The sequence below is a fragment of the Rutilus rutilus genome (assembly GCF_951802725.1).
Source record: "Rutilus rutilus genome assembly, chromosome: 2".
NCBI lineage: Eukaryota > Metazoa > Chordata > Actinopteri > Cypriniformes > Leuciscidae > Rutilus > Rutilus rutilus.
In genome coordinates this window covers 56,762,326-56,788,627 of record NC_140210.1, presented here as the reverse complement: position 1 = coordinate 56,788,627, position 26,302 = coordinate 56,762,326, and the positions used below count along the sequence as shown (strand labels likewise).

The following is a 26,302-nucleotide window of genomic DNA, read 5'->3' as shown; positions in this document are numbered from 1 at the left end:
TTTAGAGTGTAGTAGGTTTAAAACAAACTCCATCTAAATGTGGATTTTGAAGGTTTTATTTGATGATGATGATACAATCCTCCCTCAAATGTGAAACTAAGTCCATGTCAGTCACCATCAGTTATTGTGTATGTGTGTGTGTGTGTGTGTGTGTGTGTGTGTGTGCATGCATAAACATCTACAGGGACATGGCCCCAGAAGGTTGCCGCTGTAAGGGAGGAAGGAGAGACAACCAGGGAATGGAAGTAACAGATTTTATTTTGAAGTAGAAGACCTTTTTTTTTGTAATAATTTTATTATTGCAGTTATTTAGGTTATTCTAAATATATACTTGAAACTAGTTGCATCTTTTGAAAATGAAACAATTGCGTGAGTTTGAGGAAGATAAAATTAATTAACTTTTTAAATATTTTTTTTAGTGCTGGGCAACGATTAAAATTTTTAATCGCGATTAATCGCATGATTTTCTTGCGATTAATCGCGATTAATCGCATTGTTACGAGCAAAATTTAATAATGAATTCTAAAGTATAGTGTATAGCAGATCTAAATGTACTGCTATATACACAAAAGTGCAATAACATGTGGTTTGCAAAAACTTTAAACAAATAGCCTAAAGTGCTTTTTACAAGCAGTATTCCCTTTACACAGTAGCAATAAAATATTTCTTGTAAATCTCAACTTAAACACTAATGTAATCAAATCAAATATTAAACCAAAGCTATTTGCCACTGCCAAGGCATTACCTTTTTAATTTGTTAAACAAGTTACCATCAGAGTCCTGTTTTCTTTTTTTCTGAACAGGTATCAACAGTATCTTTCATCAGGGAGCAGCAGAAACAGTCTGTGTTCAGTAGCAAGTTTCCCTGTTCCTGCGTTCACAGTTCACACCAAACGCGAATAGCGCGTCAAATTCACATCTACCGCGTTGAAGATTTTGAATCCATTCGCACGTCCAGAGCGAAATTGACGCGCGTAAAAAGCAAAGGTTTGACGCGAACTGGACGCGCGCATAGCAGGACCTCTAGACGCGCATAAACGCGTCTTTGCATTGACTTTAACATTGAAATCACTCGCGCCAGACGCTCTATTCGCGTTTGGTAGAGTGAGGTGAAGTGGTCGAGCACAAGGCGCAGGGACAAGCGGGTGCGTTCCCGTGAAACTGTCACGGTTGTGCGCACACGCCCGCCCGCTGCCGAAGTTGAATTGTCTTGAACTTTTTGTAAATGACGCGAGACTGAAGAGAGACTGATCCTCGCTGTTTGTGAGTTTCCTGAATCTAAATAGTTATCAGGACATCAACAGGAGGGATTACACATGGCAGAGCATCCCCGCTAAACTAAGCCGGTGAGCAACGGACTTTCAAAATAATAATAAAAAAAAACTGCGTTAACGTGCGATAAAAAAATTGTCGACGTTAATTAATAAATGCGTTAACGCGATAATAACGCGTTAACTTGCCCAGCCCTAATTTTTTTTTAAAAGGAAGTCAGAGTTGCGTTAATATATATACACTTTTTTGTAAAAAAAAAAAAAAAAAAAAAAAACGTCATTATGAGAAGTGCCCTTTATTTCACTTGAGCCCCTGCCCCTCAAAATGTCTGTGCACGTCCCTGCGAGGGAGGGAGGGGGAGAGAGAGAGAGAGAGAGAGAGAGAGAGAGAGAGAAAGACAGTGAGAGAGCGCGCGCGCGGCCGGGGCGCTCTCGCTCGCTCTCTCAGTAACATGCGCCCTGTCACAATCGTCTCTACACATCACTCACCGATCAAATAAGGCTTTGGCGGCCCCATAGCAATCTTGTAAAGAGACCCACTCGCTGCACGTCGACGACTGAACTCCTGTGGGGCGCGTGACAACGAATCATGCGACGATGCGAAATGACTATGAGGCACAGACAGTAGTCTTGTGCTGGAGGCGGTCATATGCAAACGACTGGTGCGTCACTTCGTACCGTGACGTCACTTCTTACCATGGATCCAGAACGAGCTGTATTTAGAGCTTGATTAAATAAATGGTTCGTTTATAATGGGGAGGGCGTCTAAAGCTATGAAACTTGCAGGAAGTTTTAATGGTACAAAGACCTCTTATATACCAAAAGATCAAGGCAAATTTGGTTTCTCATGTCATGACCCCTTTAATGCACTAAATGTTTTAAAAATTCTTTATATTATTTGATTAACTGTTGGATCTAATGCTGTCAGGTCACACAGCTACTATAATAAATACAACAAAATCACATAACCCCAATAATCAAAGCATTAGACACTGAAAAAAATAAGTGATTCAGGCCACAATATGATGATTACACCTTCATCAATAAACAGCCAAAATCACTTGATCTCATTTTCTCTTGGCTTTTTCACTTCAACAAACGTGTTTTATAAACACATAATTATAGCAACCAGATACAGTTTTACATTAAAGAGTCAAGGGTCAAGAGTCCAACTAAAGCAAACGCTAACCACCATCATGGTGACTTTAAAATACAACTATTGTTTTCATTCAAACGGAAATGAAATAAAGTCAGTCTGGTTAGTAATAAGTGAAGCTGGTAATGCTGTTTGTGGAGTTGTTTAATCCTCCTCTGCTGAGATCTTCACAGATTTAATGTCTTCTTTTCTCTTCAGTTGATTTTATCTAAGACTGGCTGAAGTCAGTTGTAGTTCTTGTGTTTCTCTTTCCTTCAGTGATTCTGCTTGTTAACAGCAGGTGTTCATCATTAATGCTCAATAATCAGTTAATTAGCTCATTAACTTCAACACCGCTTTAACTCTGTAGTGTGCACACATATGAACTCTGAGCAGTGTTAATTTAACATGGGCAATTTTCTGTGTACTATTACATAAATCTTACCTGCAGAGGTGGAGATTCCAGGGGTCAGAAAGTAAAAGTCCTGCCATATATTTATTCCACCCATGAACTCACACAGCAAAAACTCCAGTGTTAAATGAACTCTCCTGGGAGTTTATTTGGCTCCAGACTCAAGAGTGTTAAAGTTAATGAGATAATTTAGTGATTGATTGAGTGAGTGATGATTGACCATTATTGAAGACACCTGATGTTAACAAGCAGAATCACTGAAGGAGAAAAATCACAATTTTAGACACCGTTATGGAGATTAGTGTTTGCTTTAGTTGGGCAGTTGACCTTCAAATGATTATCTTTAGATTGTGTTTGGCTGCTGATCTGAGTTATTACAGCCAGATGAACAAAAAGAAAAGTTGATCAGGTGGTGTTGGTTATATTTGAACATAATCATAATTTGATCTGAATCACTGAACTCAATTAGAGCCTAATCTCTGACTTAAATGTATATTGGTCATTACAACATCACAGTAATTCTACAGATTAAGTTCCAGATTTTTCAATATAATTCAAATTATTTCTTAAAAGTTGTTCTGATAAAGAAAAAGAAAATCTTTCTTTAAGGCACACACAGACATCAAGATTCAGTGTATGTGTTGGATTTGGAATTGGGAATTAGAATTTATCTCTTAAGGACTGTAGGATAAGCAACACTCGCCCTGGATGGGCCTATCAGAACCCAGGAACTCAGTCAACCACAGTTATTTCCTTTGATGTCTTTACTGAAGCATATTGTGTGTGGTCTGTACAAAGATAAATAAAATTACAATAAGTAAATAATACAGATTTGAGATCCAATTATTTAACATCCAATTATTTAACATTCTAATATAGTAAAGAATAGCACAATCTGTGTGAAGAATACAATAGCTTCTCTATTAGCCATATTAGCATCTGAATAGGACATTTAACTATAATCTCTAACTAATTTAACTAAATCAACTCACACTTATACTGGCAATTTACTAACGACATCTTAAACATGCAAAACGATCTCTCTCAACATAAAATATGAGAGCATAATAACAAACGATTGCATAATTTGACGGCAGATGTGAATATGATCATGCATGTAACGATCGTTATTCAGACACGATCAAAAACATCTGAATTTAGTTATAACTTCAATAATCAAGAATTATATGCAAGATCACCACATGAACTTTCTCTAAAGTGTATATTAACAAGAATCGACTCACTTTATAGGATGCACGCACACATATAACACTCCATCTCGGATCGGCTCGCATTTCTTCCTCACAGAAAACTTTGCGGCATCAATTAAAAGGGCAACAAGTCTTAAAGGGGCCACACACGCAAAGCCGTTTGTACAGCCGCCCCCAAATTGTGTTCAATTTGACTATTAAGATGGCTGCGTGTGAGTTACCGATGCTGCAGTGGGGGTGTTGGGCTCTTCCGTGTCTTCTGGGATGGGGGGTAGAGCTATCAGTCGAGCCACAGGTCTAGTATAAACCTTCCCTTGAACTTGTACGTCCACTGATCTCACTTGTGAGTCTTGGCTGGGGTGCACTTGAACAACTCTTCCAATAGGCCAATGTGCTCTGGACTGTTGGGGATCCACCATCATGACTATCGTGCCCGTAGTTATATTTGGGAAGTTGCGGTTCCATTTCTGTCTGACCTGCAGGTTCGGAAGGTAATGGCGGATAAAGGAGGACCAGAAGTGGTCAGCTAGCACCTGGGAGTGTCTCCACCGGCGACGACTTAGGCCTTCTTCTTTAGGGTATATGACTGCAGGCAGGGAGTTATCTAGCCGCCCCATGAGAAGAAGGTTGGGCGTTACTGGATCAGGATCAGCCACACTAGAAGATACATACCCGAGTGGTTTTGAATTAAGAATGTTCTCTACTTCAACCAACACAGTCCTGAGTACTTCTTCTGATACTGTTTGTGCTCCAATAGTCGCAGATAGTGCCATTTTAACGGATCTTATCTCCCTTTCCCACACTCCCCCGAAGTGTGGTGCTGCGGGAGGATTAAAATGAAATGCGATCTTCTGTGGTGCAAGTCTTTGCTGAAGATCAGGTGACATACACTGGAATGCTTCCCTGAGTTCCTTTTCCCCACCTCGGAAATTTGTTCCTTGGTCTGACAGTAATTCTACAGGGGAGCCTCTACGTGCAATAAACCTCCGAAGTGACATCAGAAAAGAATCAGTGTCCAAACTGTACAGAAGGTCTAGGTGTACAGCCCTGGTGGTAAGACACTTGTAGAGGATTCCCCACCTCTTTTCTACTCGTCGACCAATCTTCACAAGTAAAGGACCAAAACAATCCATCCCAGTTGAATGAAAGGCTGGCTTGTGGAGGCGCAAGCGTGCTAAAGGAAGGTCTGCCATTTTGGGAATGGTAGGTTTGGCTCTCAAACGTTTGCATTCTGTGCATGCATGCTGTAAGCTCCGGATGGCTGCTCTTCCTCTTAGAACCCAGAACTGTCGTCTTATTTCTGCAAACACCCGATCAGGGCCTGGATGACAGAGCCTTTTATCGTAATCATGGAGGAGTAACTTCACAGCTGGATGTTTAGAATCTAGTACAATGGGATGTTTCAGGGCAGGATCTAAGGTTTCAGCACGTCTTAGCCTACCACCAACCCGGATTAGATTGGTAGCTGTATCATATTCTGGAGCTAGAGTGAGTAAGCGGCTATTATGTTGAAGAGCCTTGCCTGATTTCAGTTGTTGTAATTCCTCAGGAAAACTCTCATTTTGTACCTTCTGGAGTATGCATGTTTCTGCTGCTTGATATGTGTATGCTGTAGGTTCTCCTGACTGTCCAGCCGCCCCATGTAGCTCTTGTGCAGTGGCCTCTACTAATTCTGTCCATGTCCTGTACTTATTACCAGTTGGGTCATCTACAGCTACTACGCCACAGAATGCAGATTTCTTAAGCTCAGACTTGTCAATCTCAGGGCGCTCTGTAGGGTTTGTGGGCCAGCTTTCAGGTGGAAGGAGCAGGAATGAAGGCCCTTGACTCCATCTATTGGGCTCAGCAAGTTCTTTCAGAGTCTTTCCCCTTGTAAGGTCGTCTGCAGGATTTTGAACTGAATTCACATATCGCCAGGCAGTGAAGTTGGTAAGCTCGTGGATTTCAGCCACTCTTGTACCGACAAAGACTTTGAAATGGCAGGACTCTGATTGAATCCAGGACAGCACAGTGGTGGAATCTGTCCAAAGAACTGTGTGGCGAAGTGACAAAGTTAACTCTTTCTTCAGCAGGTTTGCCAACTGAGCACCAATTACTGCAGCACAGAGCTCCAAACGGGGCATTGACAAGACTCTTTTTGGTGCTACTCTAGAACGTGCCAGTACGAATGATAAATGGATCTTACCAAGCTGATCTTCGGTGCGCAGGTAAGTGACTGCTCCATACGAACTCTCTGAGGCATCGCTGAACACATGAAGGTCTGTAACAGATCTGGTTTGATCTACTGAAGTTGGTACATATGACCTTGGGAAACTGATCTTGTGAAGAAACTGCAGTTCACCTTCCCATTCGTTCCAGCTCTGGATTAATGTTTGGGGAAGTTGGGCGTCATCCCAGCTGCGCTGCTTGCTCCAAAGTTGTTGGACCAGTACTTTAGCCCTGGTAGTGAACGGAAGGATATATCCCAAGGGGTCGTACTGGCTTGCTAAAACTTTATAAATAATCCTCATGGTGGGAGCTCCATGATTTATGGGCCGGTGACGGTACGTCAGGACATCTACAGGGCAATTCCAGCTAAGACCCAATGTGGACTCCTGGACATCTGTCTTTTCGTGGGCTAGCCAGAGTTCCAGACCATCCGATCTGGCTTCACGTGGAAGATGCTGAATGACAGATGGCACATTGCTGGCCCATTGTCTCAACTCGAAGCCTCCTTCAGCTAACAGCTTCTTCAGCTTGTCAACCAATTGCTTAGCCTCCTCTGGTGATGACAAGCTCTGCAAGCAATTGTCAACATAGAAGCACCGTTCGACTGAGAACCTCACATCTTCATTAGGTTGGCTATGTTCACTCACATGCCGTTGTAAGGCAAAGGTAGCACAGCAGGGGCTGGAGGTTGTGCCGAATGGCAGAACTTGCCATTCAAAGACATCAGGTGGACCTTTCTCCTTTGAGTCACGCCAGACAAACCGAAGAAGTGGTCTATCTTCTGGAAGAAGACGGACCTGATGAAACATGCCCCGGATGTCTGCACTGATGGCCACTGCACGCTCACGGAATCTGAGCAAGACCCCAAGAAGTGATGAACCCAAGGTGGGGCCAGCGAGGAGTGAATCATTTAAACTGAGGCCTCTGAACTGAAAGGAGCAATCAAACACCACACGATTCTTTTCATTGTGACGCACCATATGGTGTGGAATGAACCAGGATTCACCATCTCTTTCCATATCTTCTGGAAGGAGCTTTCTGATAGCTCCGGACTGAACCAATTTCTGGATTTCTGAGGAATAAGCTTCAGCTAGTTGCGGGTCTCTTGCAAGTTTCCTCTCAGTACTTCGTAGGCGTGGCATGACAGCTTCCATAGTGGCATGAAGATAGGGCATGTCACACTTGCGTAACAAGGGTGTTGCATAGCGACGTATTCCATCCACCTCTACACGAACCGTCTTGGTTTCAAGTAACTCAATGGCCCTTTGGTCCTGCTTGGATCTTGTGCACGCCTTTTCATTCTGAAATGGCAGAACATCCACTTGCCACAGCCTTTCCACATTCTTGAACAGTTCTGTGGTGCTGAGAGGAATAGATATGTGGAGACACTGGTTTGGCTCAAGTCTCTGCTCCAACAGGCTGGTAGGGCCCTGGAGTGTCCACCTTAATTTGGTTCTTATTGCAGCTGGACCCCCTGGTGGACCAAGTCTTACTGGCTCAATTGGTGAGATTATGTGAGTTTGATCTGCACCAACAAGGACAAGAGGTTTTGCCTTTTCAAAATACTGCAGTGGTAGTCCAACCAAGTGTTTGTATTGCTTCTGCAGCTTTGGAATTGGGTAAGAGTGATCAACGAGATCAAGCTGTGGGGCAGTAAAGGCTCTGGAAATGAGATATCGCTTCTTCGGATTGGAGTATGGAGAAATGGAGAATGAGACTGAAGCTCCATCAAGGGTTTGCACATCCTGACGGATTGTTCTCAGAGATAAGCTTTCTTGTGTCCCTCTCAAGCCAAGTTTCTGTGCTGCCTCTGGCAGGAGCATCGTACGCTCAGAGCCATCATCAAGGATTGCGAATGTGTCCAGAGTACAATTGCCATGGTGTAAAAGCACTCTGACAACTTTGAGTAAAACCTTACTGCTGACTGGTTTGTTCAGGTACAACGTTTGTGTCGCTGAGCTGACTAAGCAAGCCTCTGTTTTGGATGTCTTTATGACAGGCCTTTCATTTACCTCGTGGAGGATTCGTAGATGCTTTCTCTGACAAAGCGGACATGGTTTCTTCAGACCGCAGTGGATAGCCTGATGAGCAAGGCCACAACGCCAGCATCTCCTATTGATGCGTATCCACTCTGAGAGCTGGTCTTTGGAGAGGGTTGGAATTTTGGGGCATTGACTGAATGCATGCTCAGAGTTCTGACAGTAAGAACAATATACTGAGGGCCTACTCTTAGCCTTTTCATCAACATTGGCTGGTGAATATGTAGCGCTTGTTACCTCAGCACTGTTCCCAGACCCAGTCAGTACAGTGGCAGTGGTTCTGCGTGACCATGGAGCTGCCCGAGACTCTCGTTTGGACCGGCTTTCTCCTCTTGCTGACTGATCATCATAGCTTTGGCACCAAGATTCATACTTTAGCCAGTCGGCCAAATCCATCAATGAGTATGTCACCCCAGGCCGATGTAACATGTGGCGGCGAAAATCAGCCCGTCTTTCAGGTGGCAGCTTGCTGAGGAGACGTGCAACATGCGACCCACACTGCAACTCAATGCTACCCGCCTGTCCTAATGTCTTAAGCAGACCAACTAGAGACTGCACTTGAAGGGAGAACTTCTCAAAGGCTGATGGGTCATTGCGGCTTATATCAGGAGAATCAAGAATAGTAGCAATCCTTTTTAATGCTACCTGGTGGGGCTGACCGAACCGTTCATTTAGGGCCATCATGGTGTCTCTGTAAGGTGTTGGGGAGTGCAAGAAAGAGTCTGCTATTAGACAAGCATCGTCCAATTTCAGATGGTCAACCAGGACCTGATATTTGAACATTTCAGTACTGTCAGGTGGCAAGAGGTTGTCTAAGGCCATTTTTAATCGAGCAAACTCACTCGGATCCTTGTTGCGGAAAAATGGAATGGTGGGGCATGGTCCTTTGTAATATTTCTCAGTCAGATCCATAGATGCCATGGGAGGTGCCATATTATAGGATGCCATTCTGTGATGTTCAGTATTAGGACGCTTGGATGATTCCCATGAGTGGTCATAAACATACTGAGGACTTATCGTTTGGGCAGGGTACTGACCATACCTCAGCTGCTCATCATATTGACTTGGACGGTGGGAATCCATAGTCTTCTCCACTGAAGTGAGTCTGGGGGTGAAAGTTGGTGTGGCCCTTGTACTGCTGCAAAACCTTTGCTTGTCATGCTGATTCATAATTACTGGCTCATCAAATGCAATGGGTGGAGGAGGCTCTGGCCAGTCTTCGTCACTCACATGTTCTGCATGGTGGAATTTAACTGTTGGATAATTAGACTGGGTGTTAGTAGTAGATAAAGGCCTTTGCAGACTACAAGCTCTGTCTAAAAGCTGAATCAACTCGTCTTTGGCTGTCTCGATTCGTTTAAGGTCAGCTTTAATAGCCTGCTGTGTTTCACGGAGTCTGGCAGTCTCCTCTGAGATCCTTTGCAACTTTATAGAGCTAGCATCAGACCGATCACTCTGGTATCCGTCACCAAGGGGGGACTCTGCATTAGATTCAAACTGTAGTCGTCGATTCGAATATTGTGGTGGTGACTGGAGGGAAGAGTTGGAAATGCGATGCTGTAGAGGGACTGGGAGGTCATGATGCTCATCCCTGACAGTCAGCCTCGAAGGGGAAGAAAAAGCAGTTAAACTGTGTGCTCTTTGAGATTTTGCTGCAGATACTCTAATGTGTGTTGTAGAATAATCGTCATCAGATGACTCTACTGCTTGTTCTCTCGTGCTAACTGGTGACGTTGATTTATGAAGACTTGGGAAATCCACCTCATAATCTTGTAAATAGGCTGGACGGCGCTTTGGGCGAACCGAAGGGTTAACTGGTGTAGAACTGGCTGACATCTTAATCCAGGGAAGTGTCTCCGGCTCGAAGGACCATTTGTTGGATTTGGAATTGGGAATTAGAATTTATCTCTTAAGGACTGTAGGATAAGCAACACTCGCCCTGGATGGGCCTATCAGAACCCAGGAACTCAGTCAACCACAGTTATTTCCTTTGATGTCTTTACTGAAGCATATTGTGTGTGGTCTGTACAAAGATAAATAAAATTACAAGTAAATAATACAGATTTGAGATCCAATTATTTAACATCCAATTATTTAACATTCTAATATAGTAAAGAATAGCACAATCTGTGTGAAGAATACAATAGCTTCTCTATTAGCCATATTAGCATCTGAATAGGACATTTAACTATAATCTCTAACTAATTTAACTAAATCAACTCACACTTATACTGGCAATTTACTAACGACATCTTAAACATGCAAAACGATCTCTCTCAACATAAAATATGAGAGCATAATAACAAACGATTGCATAATTTGACGGCAGATGTGAATATGATCATGCATGTAACGATCGTTATTCAGACACGATCAAAAACATCTGAATTTAGTTATAACTTCAATAATCAAGAATTATATGCAAGATCACCACATGAACTTTCTCTAAAGTGTATATTAACAAGAATCGACTCACTTTATAGGATGCACGCACACATATAACACTCCATCTCGGATCGGCTCGCATTTCTTCCTCACAGAAAACTTTGCGGCATCAATTAAAAGGGCAACAAGTCTTAAAGGGGCCACACACGCAAAGCCGTTTGTACAGTATGAATCTCAACAATGGTGACAAAAAGAATATTCAATTAGGAAAACAAGACAATTCAGATCATAATTTATTCATACCGCAATGCATGATGGGAGCCATGAATGAGTTTTGATTGGTGGCACCCAGAATGCACTGCAACATGCTTTATTATTGTCACCATTGTTGAGAATCACAGGCTGATTCTTGGTGTCAGTGTGTCCAAATAATATAATTTTTCAAAGTCCTTTGATCAGAACAACTTTCAAGAAATCTTTCTGATTACATTGAAAATGCTTAACATGGCATAATATTATAATCACAGGTTGCTGTAATCAACAAGGTAAACTTAACTCTCTAAATGAGTTTTGTGATTCAGGTCAAATTATGATTATGTCAAAACATAACCAACACCACCTGATCAACGTTTCTCTTTGTTCATCTGAGAGTTATAACCCAGATACAACAGCCAAACAAAATCTAAAGTTATTAGTTTAAGGGTCAAGAGCCCAACTAAAGCAAACACTGATCACCATAATGGCAACTTAAAAAAGAGATTTTCTCCTTCAGTGATTCTGCTTGTTAACATCAGGTGTCTTCAATAATGCTCAATCATCACTCAATCAATCACTTAATTATCTCATTAACTTTAAAGGGATACTCCACTTTTTTCGGAAATAAGCTCATTTTACAACTCCCCCAGAGTTAAACAGTTGAGTTTTACCGTTTTAGAATCCATTCAGCCGAACTCCGGGTCTGACGGTACCACTTTTAGCATAGCTTAGCACAGATCATTGATTCTGATTAGTCCAGTAGCATTTCTTTCAAAATGACCAAAGAGTTTCAATATTTTTACTATTTAAAACTTGACTCTTCTGTAGTTAAACCGTGTACTAAGATCGACGGAAAATGAAAAGTTGCGATTTTCTAAGCCTATATGGCTACGAACTACTCTCATTCCAGCGTAATAATCAAGGAACTGTGCGGCTGTACCATGGGTGCAGCAGGCGTAATGATATGACGCAGCGCCTGATAATAGGTCTAATAGGTTAGACAAACTTAGTCCCGGTCATGTTGGAAGAAGTTACCGAGCTGGGGACTATTTTCAGGCGCTGCGTCATATCATTACGCCTGCTGCACCCATGGTACAGCCGCACAGTTCCTTGATTATTACGCTGGAATGAGAGTAGTTCCTAGCCATATAGGCTTAGAAAATCGCAACTTTTCATTTTCCGTCGATCTTAGTACACGGTTTAACTACAGAAGAGTCAAGTTTTAAATAGTAAAAATATTGAAACTCTTTGGTCATTTTGAAAGAAATGCTACTGGACTAATCAGAATCAATGATCTGTGCTAAGCTATGCTAAAAGTGGTACCGTCAGACCCGGAGTTCGGCTGAATGGATTCTAAAACGGTAAAACTCAACTGTTTAACTCTGGGGGAGTTGTAAAATGAGCTTATTTCCGAAAAAAGTGGAGTATCCCTTTAACACTCTTGAGTCTGGAGCCAAATAAACTCACAGGAGAGTTCATTTAACACTGGAGTGTTTGCTGTGTGAGTTCATGGGTGGAATAAATATATGGCAGGACTTTTACTTTCTGACCCCTGGACTCTCCACCTCTGCTTACCTGTTTCATTTACATACGACTGACAAATATAAATCACATTCAGTTTATTAATACAATTACATAAATTTTATCTGTTTCATTTATATATGACTTAACAATATGAATCACATTCAGATTATTGATTGGTTTATGTTAAAACTATGCAATCCAAATGCATGGAAATTTTGTATGCAATTCAAATACATGAATTGAATCTTATGTTTAGACACACATTTCTTTTTTGAGTGTAATTTCACATGTTGTCTATTGTAAACTATAATGTGTTTTACTGGTCGAGTAAGTATTTTATTCTGACACACACACACACATCTATCCAATGGTACAGAGCGGCATTTCCCAAAAGCATGTGTCAGTTGTTCGATGATTTTGGGAAGTGCAGCCCTGATCTGTAGCCTACATACATTAGAAAACACTCAGAAAATAAGCCAATAGAGACACAGTGTGTAACATTACCAGGTGAGATGGCCACTTTTGTGACAGTTGTAGAGCTGGTGTTAATGCTGCCAGTGTCTGAAAGTTTGGATGAATAGTGATTAATGAACAGAGACACAAATATCATGAGTGTGTAGAAAGAGCTCAATGTGAATATAATTACCTGCACAGTATGCTGAACAGTAGTAGTCGTAACCAGCAGTTGGTGTAACCAGCTCATATACATAATAATTGCCTGGACAGGCTTTGACTTTAATGGGAAAAGACCCGTGAGCGCAGCAGTATCTGTCCCAGTTAATGCAGACATCTCGAGTGACGACTCCATCTGTTACTGTTGGGTGTCCACCTCGTATCCACAGTGCGGTTTCAGTGCCACAGCTGTAGTGAACAACACATGTGTCTGGGATATGAGCACTCAGGCCGTTAATGAAGAGACGATACCAGCCGCTCCAGGAGACAGACCCTTCACAGTTTCTGACTGAAGCATCTGTATTATTGATGGATCTCCATGTGTCGTCCAGCTCAGTGTAGTTGTAGCAGGGGTCTGCAGAGAGATAAGCTTATGAAAATATATTAAGAAATAACACATTTCTGAAAAACATATTTTATTACAAAATGTAACCAAAAGTGCAGCTTTAGACATTACTTTTTCTTATTCTTCTTCTGCTAATTAAGAGCGATTCATTTCGATCCACAATATTTTTTCAAATGCATTTATAGGATTATTTAAACATCAATGCGTCTTAAAGAAAAAGACATTTTAGACAAATTACCTAACATTGCGTTGGTTTTCAGCGGGGATCATGGGTCATAAACTAATATTAAAGTAACAATCAGACATTCAGTTTCCTCAATATTTCATATGCAAATAACAAAAAAAATAACTAAATGATTTCACTAAATCTTTTTTTTTTTTTACAGAAAATAACTTTATTTTACAGTGTAGTGTCCTCAGCAACACTGTATCAGTGGTTTGACTGGGTCTGACTCTAGACTAGCACTATTGAGAGAGAGACAGAGATCTGTCGTTCACTGAGTGACAGTCCGTGTTTGAGCTGAGAAGAGATCAGACACGAGGCGCTCAGAAAAGTGTCACTAAAGCTCAGGATGGACAGATTCGACACATGCGCACTGCGACTGCACCAGTCCTATAGAGGGCAGTGTAGTCGTGACTCGTGTCAGCTACAGGACCTCTGCTCTGAGGACAGAGAAGAAGAAAAGGTGTGTGTTCCACTTCCGAAGATACACAACCTCAAAGCGACCGTTTCACTGTGTGTGTGTGTGTGTGTGTGTGTGTGTGTGTGTGTGTGTGTGTGTGTGTGTGTGTATGCTCTCCACTGTGTGTGTGTGTGTGTGTGTGTGTGTGTGTGTGTGTGTGTGTGCTCTCCAATGTGTTCTTCACTGTGTGTGTGTGTGTGTGTGTGTGTATGTGTGTGTGTGTGCTCTACACTGTGTTTGTGTGTGATGTGTGTACTCTCCGCTGTGTGTGTGTGTATGTTTGTGCTCGCACTGTGTGTGTATGTGTGTGCTCTCCGCTGTGTGTGTGTGGTCTCCACTGTGTGTGTGTGCTCTCTGCTGTGTGGGTGTGTGTGTGTGTGTGTGTGTGTGTGTGCTCTCTGCTGTGTGGGTGTGTGTGTGTGTGTGTGTGTGTGTGCTCTCCGCTGTGTGTGTGTGCTCTCCGCTGTGTGTGTGCTCTCCATTGTGTGTGTGTGTGCTCTCCGCTGTGTGTGTGTGTGTGTGTGTGTGTGTGTGTGTGTGTGTGTGTGTGTGTGTGCTCTCTGCTGTGTGTGTGTTCTCCATTGTGTGTGTGTGTGTGCTCTCCACTGTGTGTGAAACACTGAACACCATCAAGGTGACATAATATTTCTGTTGAACCTTTTTTTTTTTCGGTTTATTTAAATTAGCATATTTTACTTTAATTTAATGGTTTTTGTGTGTAGAGAGAAATGGCTCATTCTAATAAAACATAACGGTTCATTAAGTAAGGTCTTTATACACCACTGAAAACACAGTTATATTTATGATATTGCATTTCTGTCTGATTTAACAGTCTGATTCACTTCTGTTTAAGTATATGCCTGTGTAGGGACTAATTACATGCTTGTACGGCTGGGCGATTTAAATCGCGATATTGTTATGCGCATCTCGTCAGTAAAGCCGGTTCCTTGATTAGTAGTAAATCACCATCACCTGCTTTCAGATGGAGCGGCATTTAGGGCTGAGGAGATAATTAAGTGATTAATTTAGTGATGATTGAGCATTATTGAAGACACCTGATGTTAACAAGCAGAATCACTGAAGGAGAAAATCACAAATTGTAAGTTACCGTTATGACGATCAATGGTTGCTTTAGTTGGGCTCTTCTTGACCCATATATTATTAACTATAGATTTTGTTTGTCTGTTGAATTATAATCACCAGTTAAACAAAGAAAAAGTGATCTGATGGTGTTGGTTATGTTATGACAATCATCATTTGAACTTGATCACTGAACTCATTAAAATCCTTCTTTCTGACTTCGATTTATGTTGTTGGTTAGTGAATCTGCATAAATGCCCAGAATTTTTCATATAATATGGATTTCTTAAAAGTTGTTTAAAAAAAAAACTCATTCTTTTAGGCACACACAGACGTCAAGATTCAATCTATGCATCTCAACAATGGTGAGGAGCAGAATATTCAATTAGGAAAAGTAAATTACATAGACAATTCAGATCATAATTTATTCATACCGCAATGCATGATGGGAGCCATTAATGAGTTGTGATTGGTGGCAGCCACTGCAACATGCTTTATTATTGTCACCATTGTTGAGATTCACAGGCTGATTATTGATGTCTGTGTTTTAAATGAATTTATCTGAATGTCTTGATCAGTACAATGTTTATTAAATATTTTGAATTATAAGTAAAGTCCTGATAATCATAGGCTGAAGAATCACTAAACTGCAGCTAACAAGTTAAGCCAAACTATCTCAATAAGTTTCCTTTTTCAGATCACAGTATGATTATGTCTAAACATAACCAACACTATAAGATAACATCTTACTTTGTTCATTTAACTGTTATAAATCAATAACAGCAGACAAAAAACAGTAAATATTAAAGTAAACATATAATGGTCTAGAGCCCAACTAAAGCAAACACCCATCACCTTAATGGTAACTTACAATTTGTGATTTTCTTCTTCAGTGATTCTGCTTGTTAACATCAGGTGTCTTCAATAATGCTCAATCATCACTAAATGAATCACTTAATTGTCTCCTCAGCCCTAAATGCCGCTCCATCTGAAAGCAGGTGATGGTGATTTACTACTAAATCAAGGAACCGGCTTTACTGACGAGATGCGCATAACAATATCGTGATTTAAATCGCCCAGCCCTACATACTTGATTAGTTGAGTAAAGTGTAAAGTCTTTATTTCTATTAAAAGTATATTACACAATCATTACGAGTGTTTTCGAAATACACAAACCATATACCATAATCATATTTGAGTAAAATGTATATGCTCAGTAATTTCACATGTTGTCTATTGTAAACTATAATGTGTTTTACTGGTCGAGTAAGTATTTTATTCTGACACACACACACACACACACACACATCTATCCAATGGTACAGAGCGGCATTTCCCAAAAGCATGTGTCAGTTGTTCGATGATTTTGGGAAGTGCAGCCCTGATCTGTAGCCTACACACATTAGAAAACACTCAGAAAATAAGCCAATAGAGACACAGTGTGTAACATTACCAGGTGAGATGGCCACTTTTGTGACAGTTGTAGAGCTGTTGTTAATGCTGCCAGTGTCTGAAAGTTTGGATGAATAGTGATTAATGAACAGAGACACAAATATCATGAGTGTGTAGAAAGAGCTCAATGTGAATATAATTACCTGCACAGTATGCTGAACAGTGGTAGCCGTAACCAGCAGTTGGTGTAACCAGCTCATATACATAATAATTGCCTGGACAGGCTTTGACTTTAATGGGAAAAGACCCGAAATAGCAGCAGTAACTCCCAGCGTGGCTGCAGACATCTCGAGTGACGACTCCATCTGTTACTGTTGGGTGTCCACCTCGTATCCACAGTGCGATTTCAGTGCCACAGCTGTAGTGAACAACACACGTGTCTGGGATATGAGCGCTAGTGTTGTTAATGAAGAGACGATACCAGCCGCTCCAGGAGACATACGTATCACAGTTTCTGACTGAAGCATCTGTATTATTGGTGGACCTCCATGTATCGTCCAGCTCAGTGTAGTTGTAGCAGGGGTCTGCAGAGAGATAAGCTTATGAAAATATATTAAGAAATAACACATTTCTGAAAAACATATTTTATTACAAAATGTAACCAAAAGTGCAGCTTTAGACATTACTTTTTCTTATTCTTCTTCTGCTAATTAAGAGCGATTCATTTCGATCCACAATATTTTTTCAAATGCATTTATAGGATTATTTAAACATCAATGCGTCTTAAAGAAAAAGACATTTTAGACAAATTACCTAACATTGCGTTGGTTTTCAGCGGGGATCATGGGTCATAAACTAATATTAAAGTAACAATCAGACATTCAGTTTCCTCAATATTTCATATGCAAATAACAAAAAAAATAACTAAATGATTTCACTAAATCTTTTTTTTTTTTTACAGAAAATAACTTTATTTTACAGTGTAGTGTCCTCAGCAACACTGTATCAGTGGTTTGACTGGGTCTGACTCTAGACTAGCACTATTGAGAGAGAGACAGAGATCTGTCGTTCACTGAGTGACAGTCCGTGTTTGAGCTGAGAAGAGATCAGACACGAGGCGCTCAGAAAAGTGTCACTAAAGCTCAGGATGGACAGATTCGACACATGCGCACTGCGACTGCACCAGTCCTATAGAGGGCAGTGTAGTCGTGACTCGTGTCAGCTACAGGACCTCTGCTCTGAGGACAGAGAAGAAGAAAAGGTGTGTGTTCCACTTCCGAAGATACACAACCTCAAAGCGACCGTTTCACTGTGTGTGTGTGTGTGTGTGTGTCACGGCTGTATACTGTGTATTGTCGTCTTTGCCGTGTTTGGGTGTGTTTTGCTCCTCCTACAGGTGTGCTGCGGAGCTGAGGCAATCAGGTGGATTGGGTGCACCGGTGCACAGGTGTGCCTGTCATTAAAAGCGTCCTGTTTGGCGTCCTCATTGAGCGTTCCATTCTGTCAGATCGATCCCTGGCCAGGACCAAGATGTTGATCGGCGTTGCGGCGTACTGCGAGAACTTGAGAGACAGTCGTTGTAATTAAGAATGTGAAAATAAAAGAGTATTGTAACCGCCGTCAACCGTTTCCTCCTCCTTCATTGTTGCTCCCTAATAAGGGCGTAACGATTGGGGGCTCGTCAAACTAAATTTCTGTTTGGATTCGTGCGAATGATTTTGAAAAAAAACGTTGTCTTTGAAGGAGGGTAAAAGGTAGGATATTTGAATTGAATATATTTGTATATTATCCACCTATTTGTAAATTGAAAAGTTGGAACGCTCCATTGATTAGTTAGGCTCTATAACATAATTTGTTGGGAGTATTTGAAGAACAAACCTTCCGGGTAGGTTTAGTGAGTGTCTTTGGGCACGTAGTTTTTTTATTTTTAGTTTGTTATTTTTGGTTGGCTCGGGGCTTAGAGCAGTTGTCTCGGGGGCACATCCGCAATTGGTCGTCTTCCCAAACTTGCGGGATTTAGTGCGTAAGTACCCGGTTTTGGGCCAACTGAAGACTAGGGTTTATTTAGTTTAAATGGATGGTTTGGTTTCTTTAAATAAACCCAATAAACCCAGCAATTGTTAGAGTTAGCTGCGTATTATAAAATCGAGCTAACGTATAATCAAAAAAGGTCAAAAGACGGAATTAAGCTAATCCTCGAAACTGCGCTGTGTGATCTTAAAATCTTGAGAGGAAAATCTAAATTGCCAGATTCAGCTGCGTTGCCTGCCGTGAGTACGCCTGTTCCAACCCTTCCGTTGTCTGCTTTAGGCACTCTTTCATTTGAGCAACAGAAAGAGTTGTTGATGATACAACGTGATACTGAGTGTGAGAAACGTCATTTGGAATGTGAGAAGGTACGTTTGGAGTTAGAGTTGGAGGAGAGTTGGCAACAGTTAGAGCAACAGCGTTTACAGATTGAAAGGCGTCGACTAGAGTTACACAAGGAAGGTAAGCCGGTGGGTGCAGGTTTTGATACTGATTCGACGAAACTGAGCGTGGCTCATAATTTACATTTAGTACCGCCGTTTAATGAGGCTGAGGTGGAGATTTTTTTTATAAATGGAGTAATGTTGAACGCGCTATGTTGCTTCAGTGCGTTTTAACAGGTAAAGCCCAACAAGCCTATTCTACGCTATCTGATGCTGACAGCCAGAATTATGAAGCCATTAAAGCGGCGGTGTTAAAAATTAATGAGCGTGTCCCAGAGAGCAATCGGCAAAAGTTCCGTACGTTACAGCGAAAGGGGAGTGAAACAAATGTTGAGTTCGTAAGAGAATTGACTGTGCAGTTTGATCGTTGGTGTACAGCGGCAGATAGTACAACAATGGATAAGCTGAGAGAGTTAATTTTATTTGAACAATACAGAAATACACTTCCCGAGACGATAGCTACTTATGTTGCGGAGCGTCAGGTAAAAACTGCTTCAGAAGCTGCACTGCTGGTGGATGACTGGGAGCTTATTCATAAGCCCCGTGCTGATAAATTCAGTGAACGTCAGGTTCATACACGGGGGAATTCTTCCGTTGTCCCTATCGGTCCAGCCAGGCGTTTTTTGAGAAAAACAGCGAGTGACTATGATAACTGTAACTACTGTCTGGGTAAAGGACATTGGAAGTCAAATTGTCCAGTGCTTAAGTCAAAATTTGTTAGACACGCCCATTCCGCGAAGCCTGCTGTCCTGGCTACTTCTGTTCCTGTATTAAATCAGGCGGGTACTTTGAAAGGAATGCCGGTGGTAGCGCCCAAGAATGTAGAGAATCACCATCAGTTATTTGAACCATTCATTTTTAATGGTTTTGTGTCGCTGCCAGGTGGTGTTGAGAGAGTGGCAGTGAAAATTCTCCGAGACACGGGGTCATCCGAGTCGTTTATTTTGGAGTCGGTGTTGCCCTTCTCAACTGAATCGCACACTGGTAGCTCGCTTTTGATTCGTGGCATTGGGCTTAATACATTATCCGTACCCCTGCATAAAGTTGATTTGACCTGTGAATTAGTGCATGGGGTGGTGGATCTTGGTATACGTCCTATTCTACCTGTTGATGGCGTTTCACTGATCCTCGGAAATAACTTGGCCGGCGGACGCGTTTGGGTTAATCAATCGCCCTCTCTGGTTGTGACTAATGCACCGTCCTGTACTGATGGTCCGGATGACAGTGCGCAACAGTATCCGAAAGTGTTCGTCGCGTGTGCAGTGACTCGTTCTGGTGCTCAACCTAGGGCTGAAGAGAAAATCAGTGACGCTGAAACGTGTTTCGTTTTGAGTGATTATCCCATTGTGGTTTCTCGGGAAGAGTTGTCTACTGAACAGCAGAATGATGAAACATTAAAACCACAATTTGAACAGGTTGTTGACAGCACTGAAATTCGTGACAGATCGCAAGGCTATTTTATTGAACAGAATGTTTTACTGAGAAAGTGGTCTCCGCATGTTGTTGATGGTATGGGAGATTCTGTCATTCAGGTCGTGATACCAGTAAAGTTTCGCTCGTTAGTGTTGAAAATGGCTCACGATCAGCTCGCCGGTCATGCTGGTGTTCAGAAAACTTATGACAGAATTCTTCGCTACTTTTACTGGCCTCGTATTAAAAAGGACGTTGCCAGTTTTATTAAGACCTGTCATACGTGCCAGCTTACCGGCAAACCGAACCAGTCGTTAAAACCGGCTCCTCTGCGTCCAATTCCGGCTGTATGTCAACCGTTCGAACATCTTATAATTGATTGCGTCGGTCCTCTTCCTCGTTCGAAGGCTGGAAGTGAGTACCTGTTGACAGTCATGTGTAAAGTTACGCGTTATCCAGCTGCGTTCCCATTGCGCTCGATTAACACAAAATCTATTGTGAAAGCGATTACTCAGTTCGTGTCTATTTTTGGGTTACCAAAAATTATCCAATCAGACCAAGGAAGTAATTTTACTTCGAAATTGTTTGCGGAGGTGCTTTTCGAGCTGGGTATTAAACACAATTTGTCAACAGTGTATCACGCCCAGAGTCAAGGGGCACTGGAACGTTTTCATTCTACGTTAAAATCACTATTGAGAGCCTACTGTCTGGAAATGCAGCGGGATTGGGAAGAGGGTCTTTCGTGGTTGATGTTAGCAGCCAGGGAGGTTACGCAGCAGAGCATTGGGTTTAGCCCAAACGAGCTGGTTTTTGCACACAAAGTCCGGGGGTTATTAGCTGTCTTGCGTGATCAATGGATTGATTCAGAACCACCGAAAAAATTTTCAGAGTACGTGCTGGGTTTTCGTCGTCGGCTTTCATTAGCTTGGGAGTTAGCTGGGAAATGTTTAAATAAAACTCAGGGGAAAATGAAAAAATTGTTTGACCGATACACTGAACATCGGAAGTTTAGTGTAGGAGATCAGGTCATTGCGCTTTTGCCTGTTGTAGATTCCCCGTTTCAAGCCAAATATACTGGGCCGTATGAGATAATACATTGCGGGGCCATGGATAACTACACGATTTTGACGCCAGACCGAAGAAAGAGATCCCAAGTCTGTCATGTAAATCTCCTTAAGCCTTATTATCAGCGAAACCGACCGGTCTCAGTGGCGCCTGTGGTGCTAGTGGACAGCTCCCCTCAGTCAGGTGTTTCACAGGACATGAGTATGCCTGTGGACGAATTAGAATCTCCTGATGACTGTGTGTTACTGGGTCGTTTAAAGAATTCTGAAACGTTGAAAAATCTGTCTTTCAATCTTAAACATTTAGACGCGACGCAAAGTCAAGAATTGATGAGTTTGCTTTCTGAGTTTCCGGAGCTGTTTTCGGATGTTCCAACCCAAACGACACAGGTAGAGCATGATATCGAGGTGGGCGAGGCTGCTCCTATCCGTCAGCGTTTTTACAGGGTTCCACTGAACAAACGAGAGGTGTTAGAAAAGGAAGTCCAGTATTTGCTGGATAACGGATTAGCCGAGCCTTCATTTTCCAGCTGGTCCTCGCCGTGTCTGTTAGTTAAAAAATCGGATGGTACGTTCCGTTTTTGTACAGATTATAGGAAACTAAATTCTGTTACAAGACCAGACTCTTTCCCTCTGCCGAGAATGGAGGACTGTGTCGATCAGGTCGGTGCCGCAAAATTTGTGACAAAATTAGATTTACTGAAAGGCTATTGGCAGATTCCGCTGACAGAGCGCGCGCGCGAGGTTTCATCATTTATAACACCTAACGGATTATTTTCTTACCGGGTTATGAGCTTCGGTCTTCGAAACGCGCCGGCGACGTTTCAAAGAATGATGAATAGAGTTATTGCGGGACTAAAGGGCGTGACGGTTTATCTGGATGATACGATCGTGGTAAGTGATACATGGCCAGAACATCTTAAATGTTTACGTTTACTTTTGGTCCGTCTCTCTCAAGCAAATCTTACATTGAATCTTGCCAAGTGCGAGTTTGCAGGAGCGATAGTTTTGTATCTCGGTAAGGTAGTGGGGCAAGGACAGGTGTGTCCAGTGAGGGAGAAGGTGAGAGCAATAGATGAATATCCTGTTCCGGTCACTAAAAAGGAGTTAATGAGTTTTCTAGGTCTAGTGGGTTTCTACCGCTGTTTCTGTAGGAACTTTTCGACGGTCGTTGCCCCTTTAACGGATCTATTGAAAGCTAAAGCCTTGTTTGTTTGGTCTGAGTCTTGTCAGAATGCCTTTGAGGCAGTGAAATCGTTGCTAACTACGACACCTGTCCTTATGGCACCTCAGCTGGAGAAAACTTTTAAGATTCAGGTAGATGCCAGTAAAGAGGGAGCTGGGGCAGTGTTAATTCTAGAGGATGATGCAGGTATTGAGCGGCCGGTTTGTTTTTTCTCGCGTAAGTTCAATAGTCATCAGAGGAACTACTCCACAATTGAAAAGGAGGCACTTGCGTTAATTTTAGCACTCCAACATTTCGAAGTGTATGTAGGTGGGAACAGCTCAGCGGTAATAGTTTATAGTGACCATAATCCGCTTACATTTTTACATTCTCTTAAGAATCCAAATCAACGGCTGATGCGTTGGTGCCTGTTTCTTCAGCCCTTTCATTTGGATGTTAGGCATTTGAAGGGCTCAGAAAATATAGTGGCCGATGCACTGTCTAGGGCACCATTGTAAAACACTTTGTAAGCTGTTGCCTTGGATGAAGAGTTAACAGGTTTGTTTTTTTCTATTTATTATTCTATCCACGTGGGGGAATGTTTTGATATTGTGTATGTATAGGCCTATACTAAAATGATGTGTTGATGCGGTTATGAATGCTTATTGCTGGCGGAAACTTATTGGTTTCCTTTTCTTAAGGGGGGAGTGTCACGGCTGTATACTGTGTGTTGTCGTCTTTGCCGTGTTTGGGTGTGTTTTGCTCCTCCTACAGGTGTGCTGCGGAGCTGAGGCAATCAGGTGGATTGGGTGCACCGGTGCACAGGTGTGCCTGTCATTAAAAGCGTCCTGTTTGGCGTCCTCATTGGGCGTTCCATTCTGTCAGATCGATCCCTGGCCAGGACCAAGATGTTGATCGGCGTTGCGGCGTACTGCGAGAACTTGAGAGACAGTCGTTGTAATTAAGAATGTGAAAATAAAAGAGTATTGTAACCACCGTCAACCGTTTCCTCCTCCTTCATTGTTGCTCCCTAATAAGGGCGTAACAGTGTGTGTGTGTATGTGTGTGTGTGTGTGTGTGTGTGCTCTCTGCTGTGTGTGTGTGCTCTCCGCTGTGTGTGTGTGCTCTCCGCTGTGTGTGTGCTCTCCGCTATGTGTGTGCTCTCCATTGTGTGTGTGTGTGTGTACTCTCCACTGTGTGTGAAACACTGAACACCATCAAGGTGACATAACATTTCTGTTGAAGTTTTTTTTTTTTTGGTTTATTTAAATTAGCATATTTTACTTGGTTTTTGTGTGTAGAGAGAAATTACGGTGGCCGAGAGAGCTCAACGCGCTGCAACTGAAGATAACACATGCAAATAAAAAAAACACCTGCAAATTAAGAAAACATCTTCATCAGTTTCACAACACATGTGTGCTCCAAATACTCACAACACAAACAAATACAGAAATGTGCTGCAAATAGGACAGAACACAACGGAAATGTTTCCGGGGAACCCAATAAGTGACGGACCCGGCTGGGACGTGCTTATTGCTCGTGAGCTTTACCTATGCCCTACACAGTCAACACGTTGATCTCACAGTGATCTCTCCATATGACCACAATGTGAGTTCACAGTGAGCTAAAAGTGTAACCTCACAGCGCACTCGCTGTGTGCTCATTTTATGGCCACAATATGAGGTCACCCCAGCTATAAATGTTATTGGATTTGAACATTTTAGTTGAAAATGAAAATTAGGTTGACGTCTAAACATTTGATGTCAGGCTCCAACTTCATTAAACAACTCCACAAACAGCATTACCAGCTTCACTTATTACTAACCAGACTGACTTTATTTCTGTCAGACGTCTACAAAAGTTTTTATTGAGAATTAACAGAGGTTTAACTCTAATGTGTTTCATTTGAAGTCACCATAACAGTGATTAGTGTTTCCATTAGTTGGGCTCTTAACTCGTATTATATCTTTTGTCTTTTTTGGCAGCTGTGACCGTGTGTTTGTCAAACACATTTGCAGCAGCAAAGAAAGCTAAAGTGAAACGAGATCAGGTGATGATGGTTACCTGTTGATGGTTTTATAATCATCATGAAATAGACTGATTCACTGAGGTAATTTGAATCTAACAATTGTGTTGTACTAATAATATATTCTCATCACAAACCCTGTGTTACTGCAGCGTGAGGTCCAACAATATTATAACAATCAGTTAGAAGATTTTAACAAACATGAACATGAAAAATTAGTCGAGTCCCAAAATAGATAAATAGCCCTGGATAAGATGCAGTAGGCATTTTTGAGGAAAAGTACTTCAAGTGTTGTTTCTATATGATTTTTAGGTGCTGAATCCATTTCTGCCGTATAACAAGTTGTAAACATCACTGTTTTGGCATAAACAATAAAAACAAAATGGCTGCCAAAAAAAAAACAAAAAAAAAAAACGTTTTAATGCATTTATTGCAGTTAAACAATAAACATTAGAACTAAACTATGCATTCTCAGAATATTTAAACATGTAAACAATGAAAAAACAACATTAACAGGAAAGGGACAGTTTTTAATGGCTTCTGGAATTATGCCAAGGTACCAAGGTACACTGGGAAGCATATATCAATGGAAATATGCAATTATGCCCAGCCCGAAGGGGGGGACTTGGAATACACATGACCCCAGGGGGTTGCATATTGAGAATCACTGGGGTGTCCAGCCGCAGGTGGAATATTTCAAACCCGGGGATGGCAAGGTGGCTTTCCGAGGGAAAGACACATGCTCAGAGAGGCTTACAGTGGACTACACACGTGGGGGTCGCCCAGAGGCCGTGTTAGGTGTCGCCCAGAGGCCGTGTTAGGTGTCGCCCAGCCTGCAGCTCTACAGATGTCTGTTAGCGAGGCGCCATGCGCTAGAGCCCAAGAGGATGCCACACTCCGGGTGGAGTGGGCCGTCACACCAAGGGGGCATGGTCGACCTTGCTGCTGGTAAGCCAAAGCAATGGCGTCCACTATCCAGTGAGACAACCTTTGCTTGGAGAGAGCCTTTCCCTTCAGCTTCCCATCATGAGCAGCGCTTCCTCCAAGGGCAGCGCTTGCAGGTTCACAACCTGGTCTCAAAAGGGAGTGGTAGGAACCTTGGGCACATATCCAGGCCGGGGTCTCAGGATCACGTAAGAGTTAGCCGGTCCAAATTCCAGGCACGCTTCGTCAACCGAAAATGCCTGCAGGTCCCCTACCCTCTTGATGGAGGCCGAGGTGCCATAGGGTGCCCCGTCCCTGAGAAAGCAGGTTCTTTCTCAGAGGAATTGGCCAGGGAGGTGCTGTCGCGAGGAGTACTAGTCCTTGGAACCAGGTGCGGTTGTGCCAATACGGGGCAACCAAAATTACTTGCTCCTCGTCCTCCCTGATCTTGCGCAAAGTCTGCGCAAGAAGGCTCACTGGGGGAAACGCATACTTGCAGAGGCCCCGCGGCCAGCTGTGCGCCAGTGCATCCGTGCCGAGCGTGCCCTCGTTCAGGGAATAATACAGGTCGCAGTGGGACGAGTCGTGGGAGGCAAACAGATCTACCTGTGCGTCCCCGAACTGATCCC

The 26,302-nt window shown here is 42.4% G+C and overlaps 1 protein-coding gene across 3 annotated transcripts in view; it reads right to left on the bottom strand.

Annotated features, from left to right (window-relative positions):
• LOC311286311 (uncharacterized protein) overlaps window positions 1-26,302 on the bottom strand; it is a 133,247-nt gene that overhangs the window by 77,037 nt on the left and 29,908 nt on the right. For all 3 annotated transcript variants that reach the window (XM_084402454.1, XM_084402453.1, XM_084402455.1), the window contains 4 exons: window positions 16,817-17,197; window positions 16,675-16,731; window positions 13,087-13,467; window positions 12,945-13,001 (listed from right to left, as the gene is read on the bottom strand). In XM_084402454.1, coding sequence (XP_084258580.1) covers window positions 12,945-13,001; window positions 13,087-13,467; window positions 16,675-16,731; window positions 16,817-17,197 — 876 coding nt within the window. The remainder of the gene's footprint in view (window positions 1-12,944; window positions 13,002-13,086; window positions 13,468-16,674; window positions 16,732-16,816; window positions 17,198-26,302) is intronic.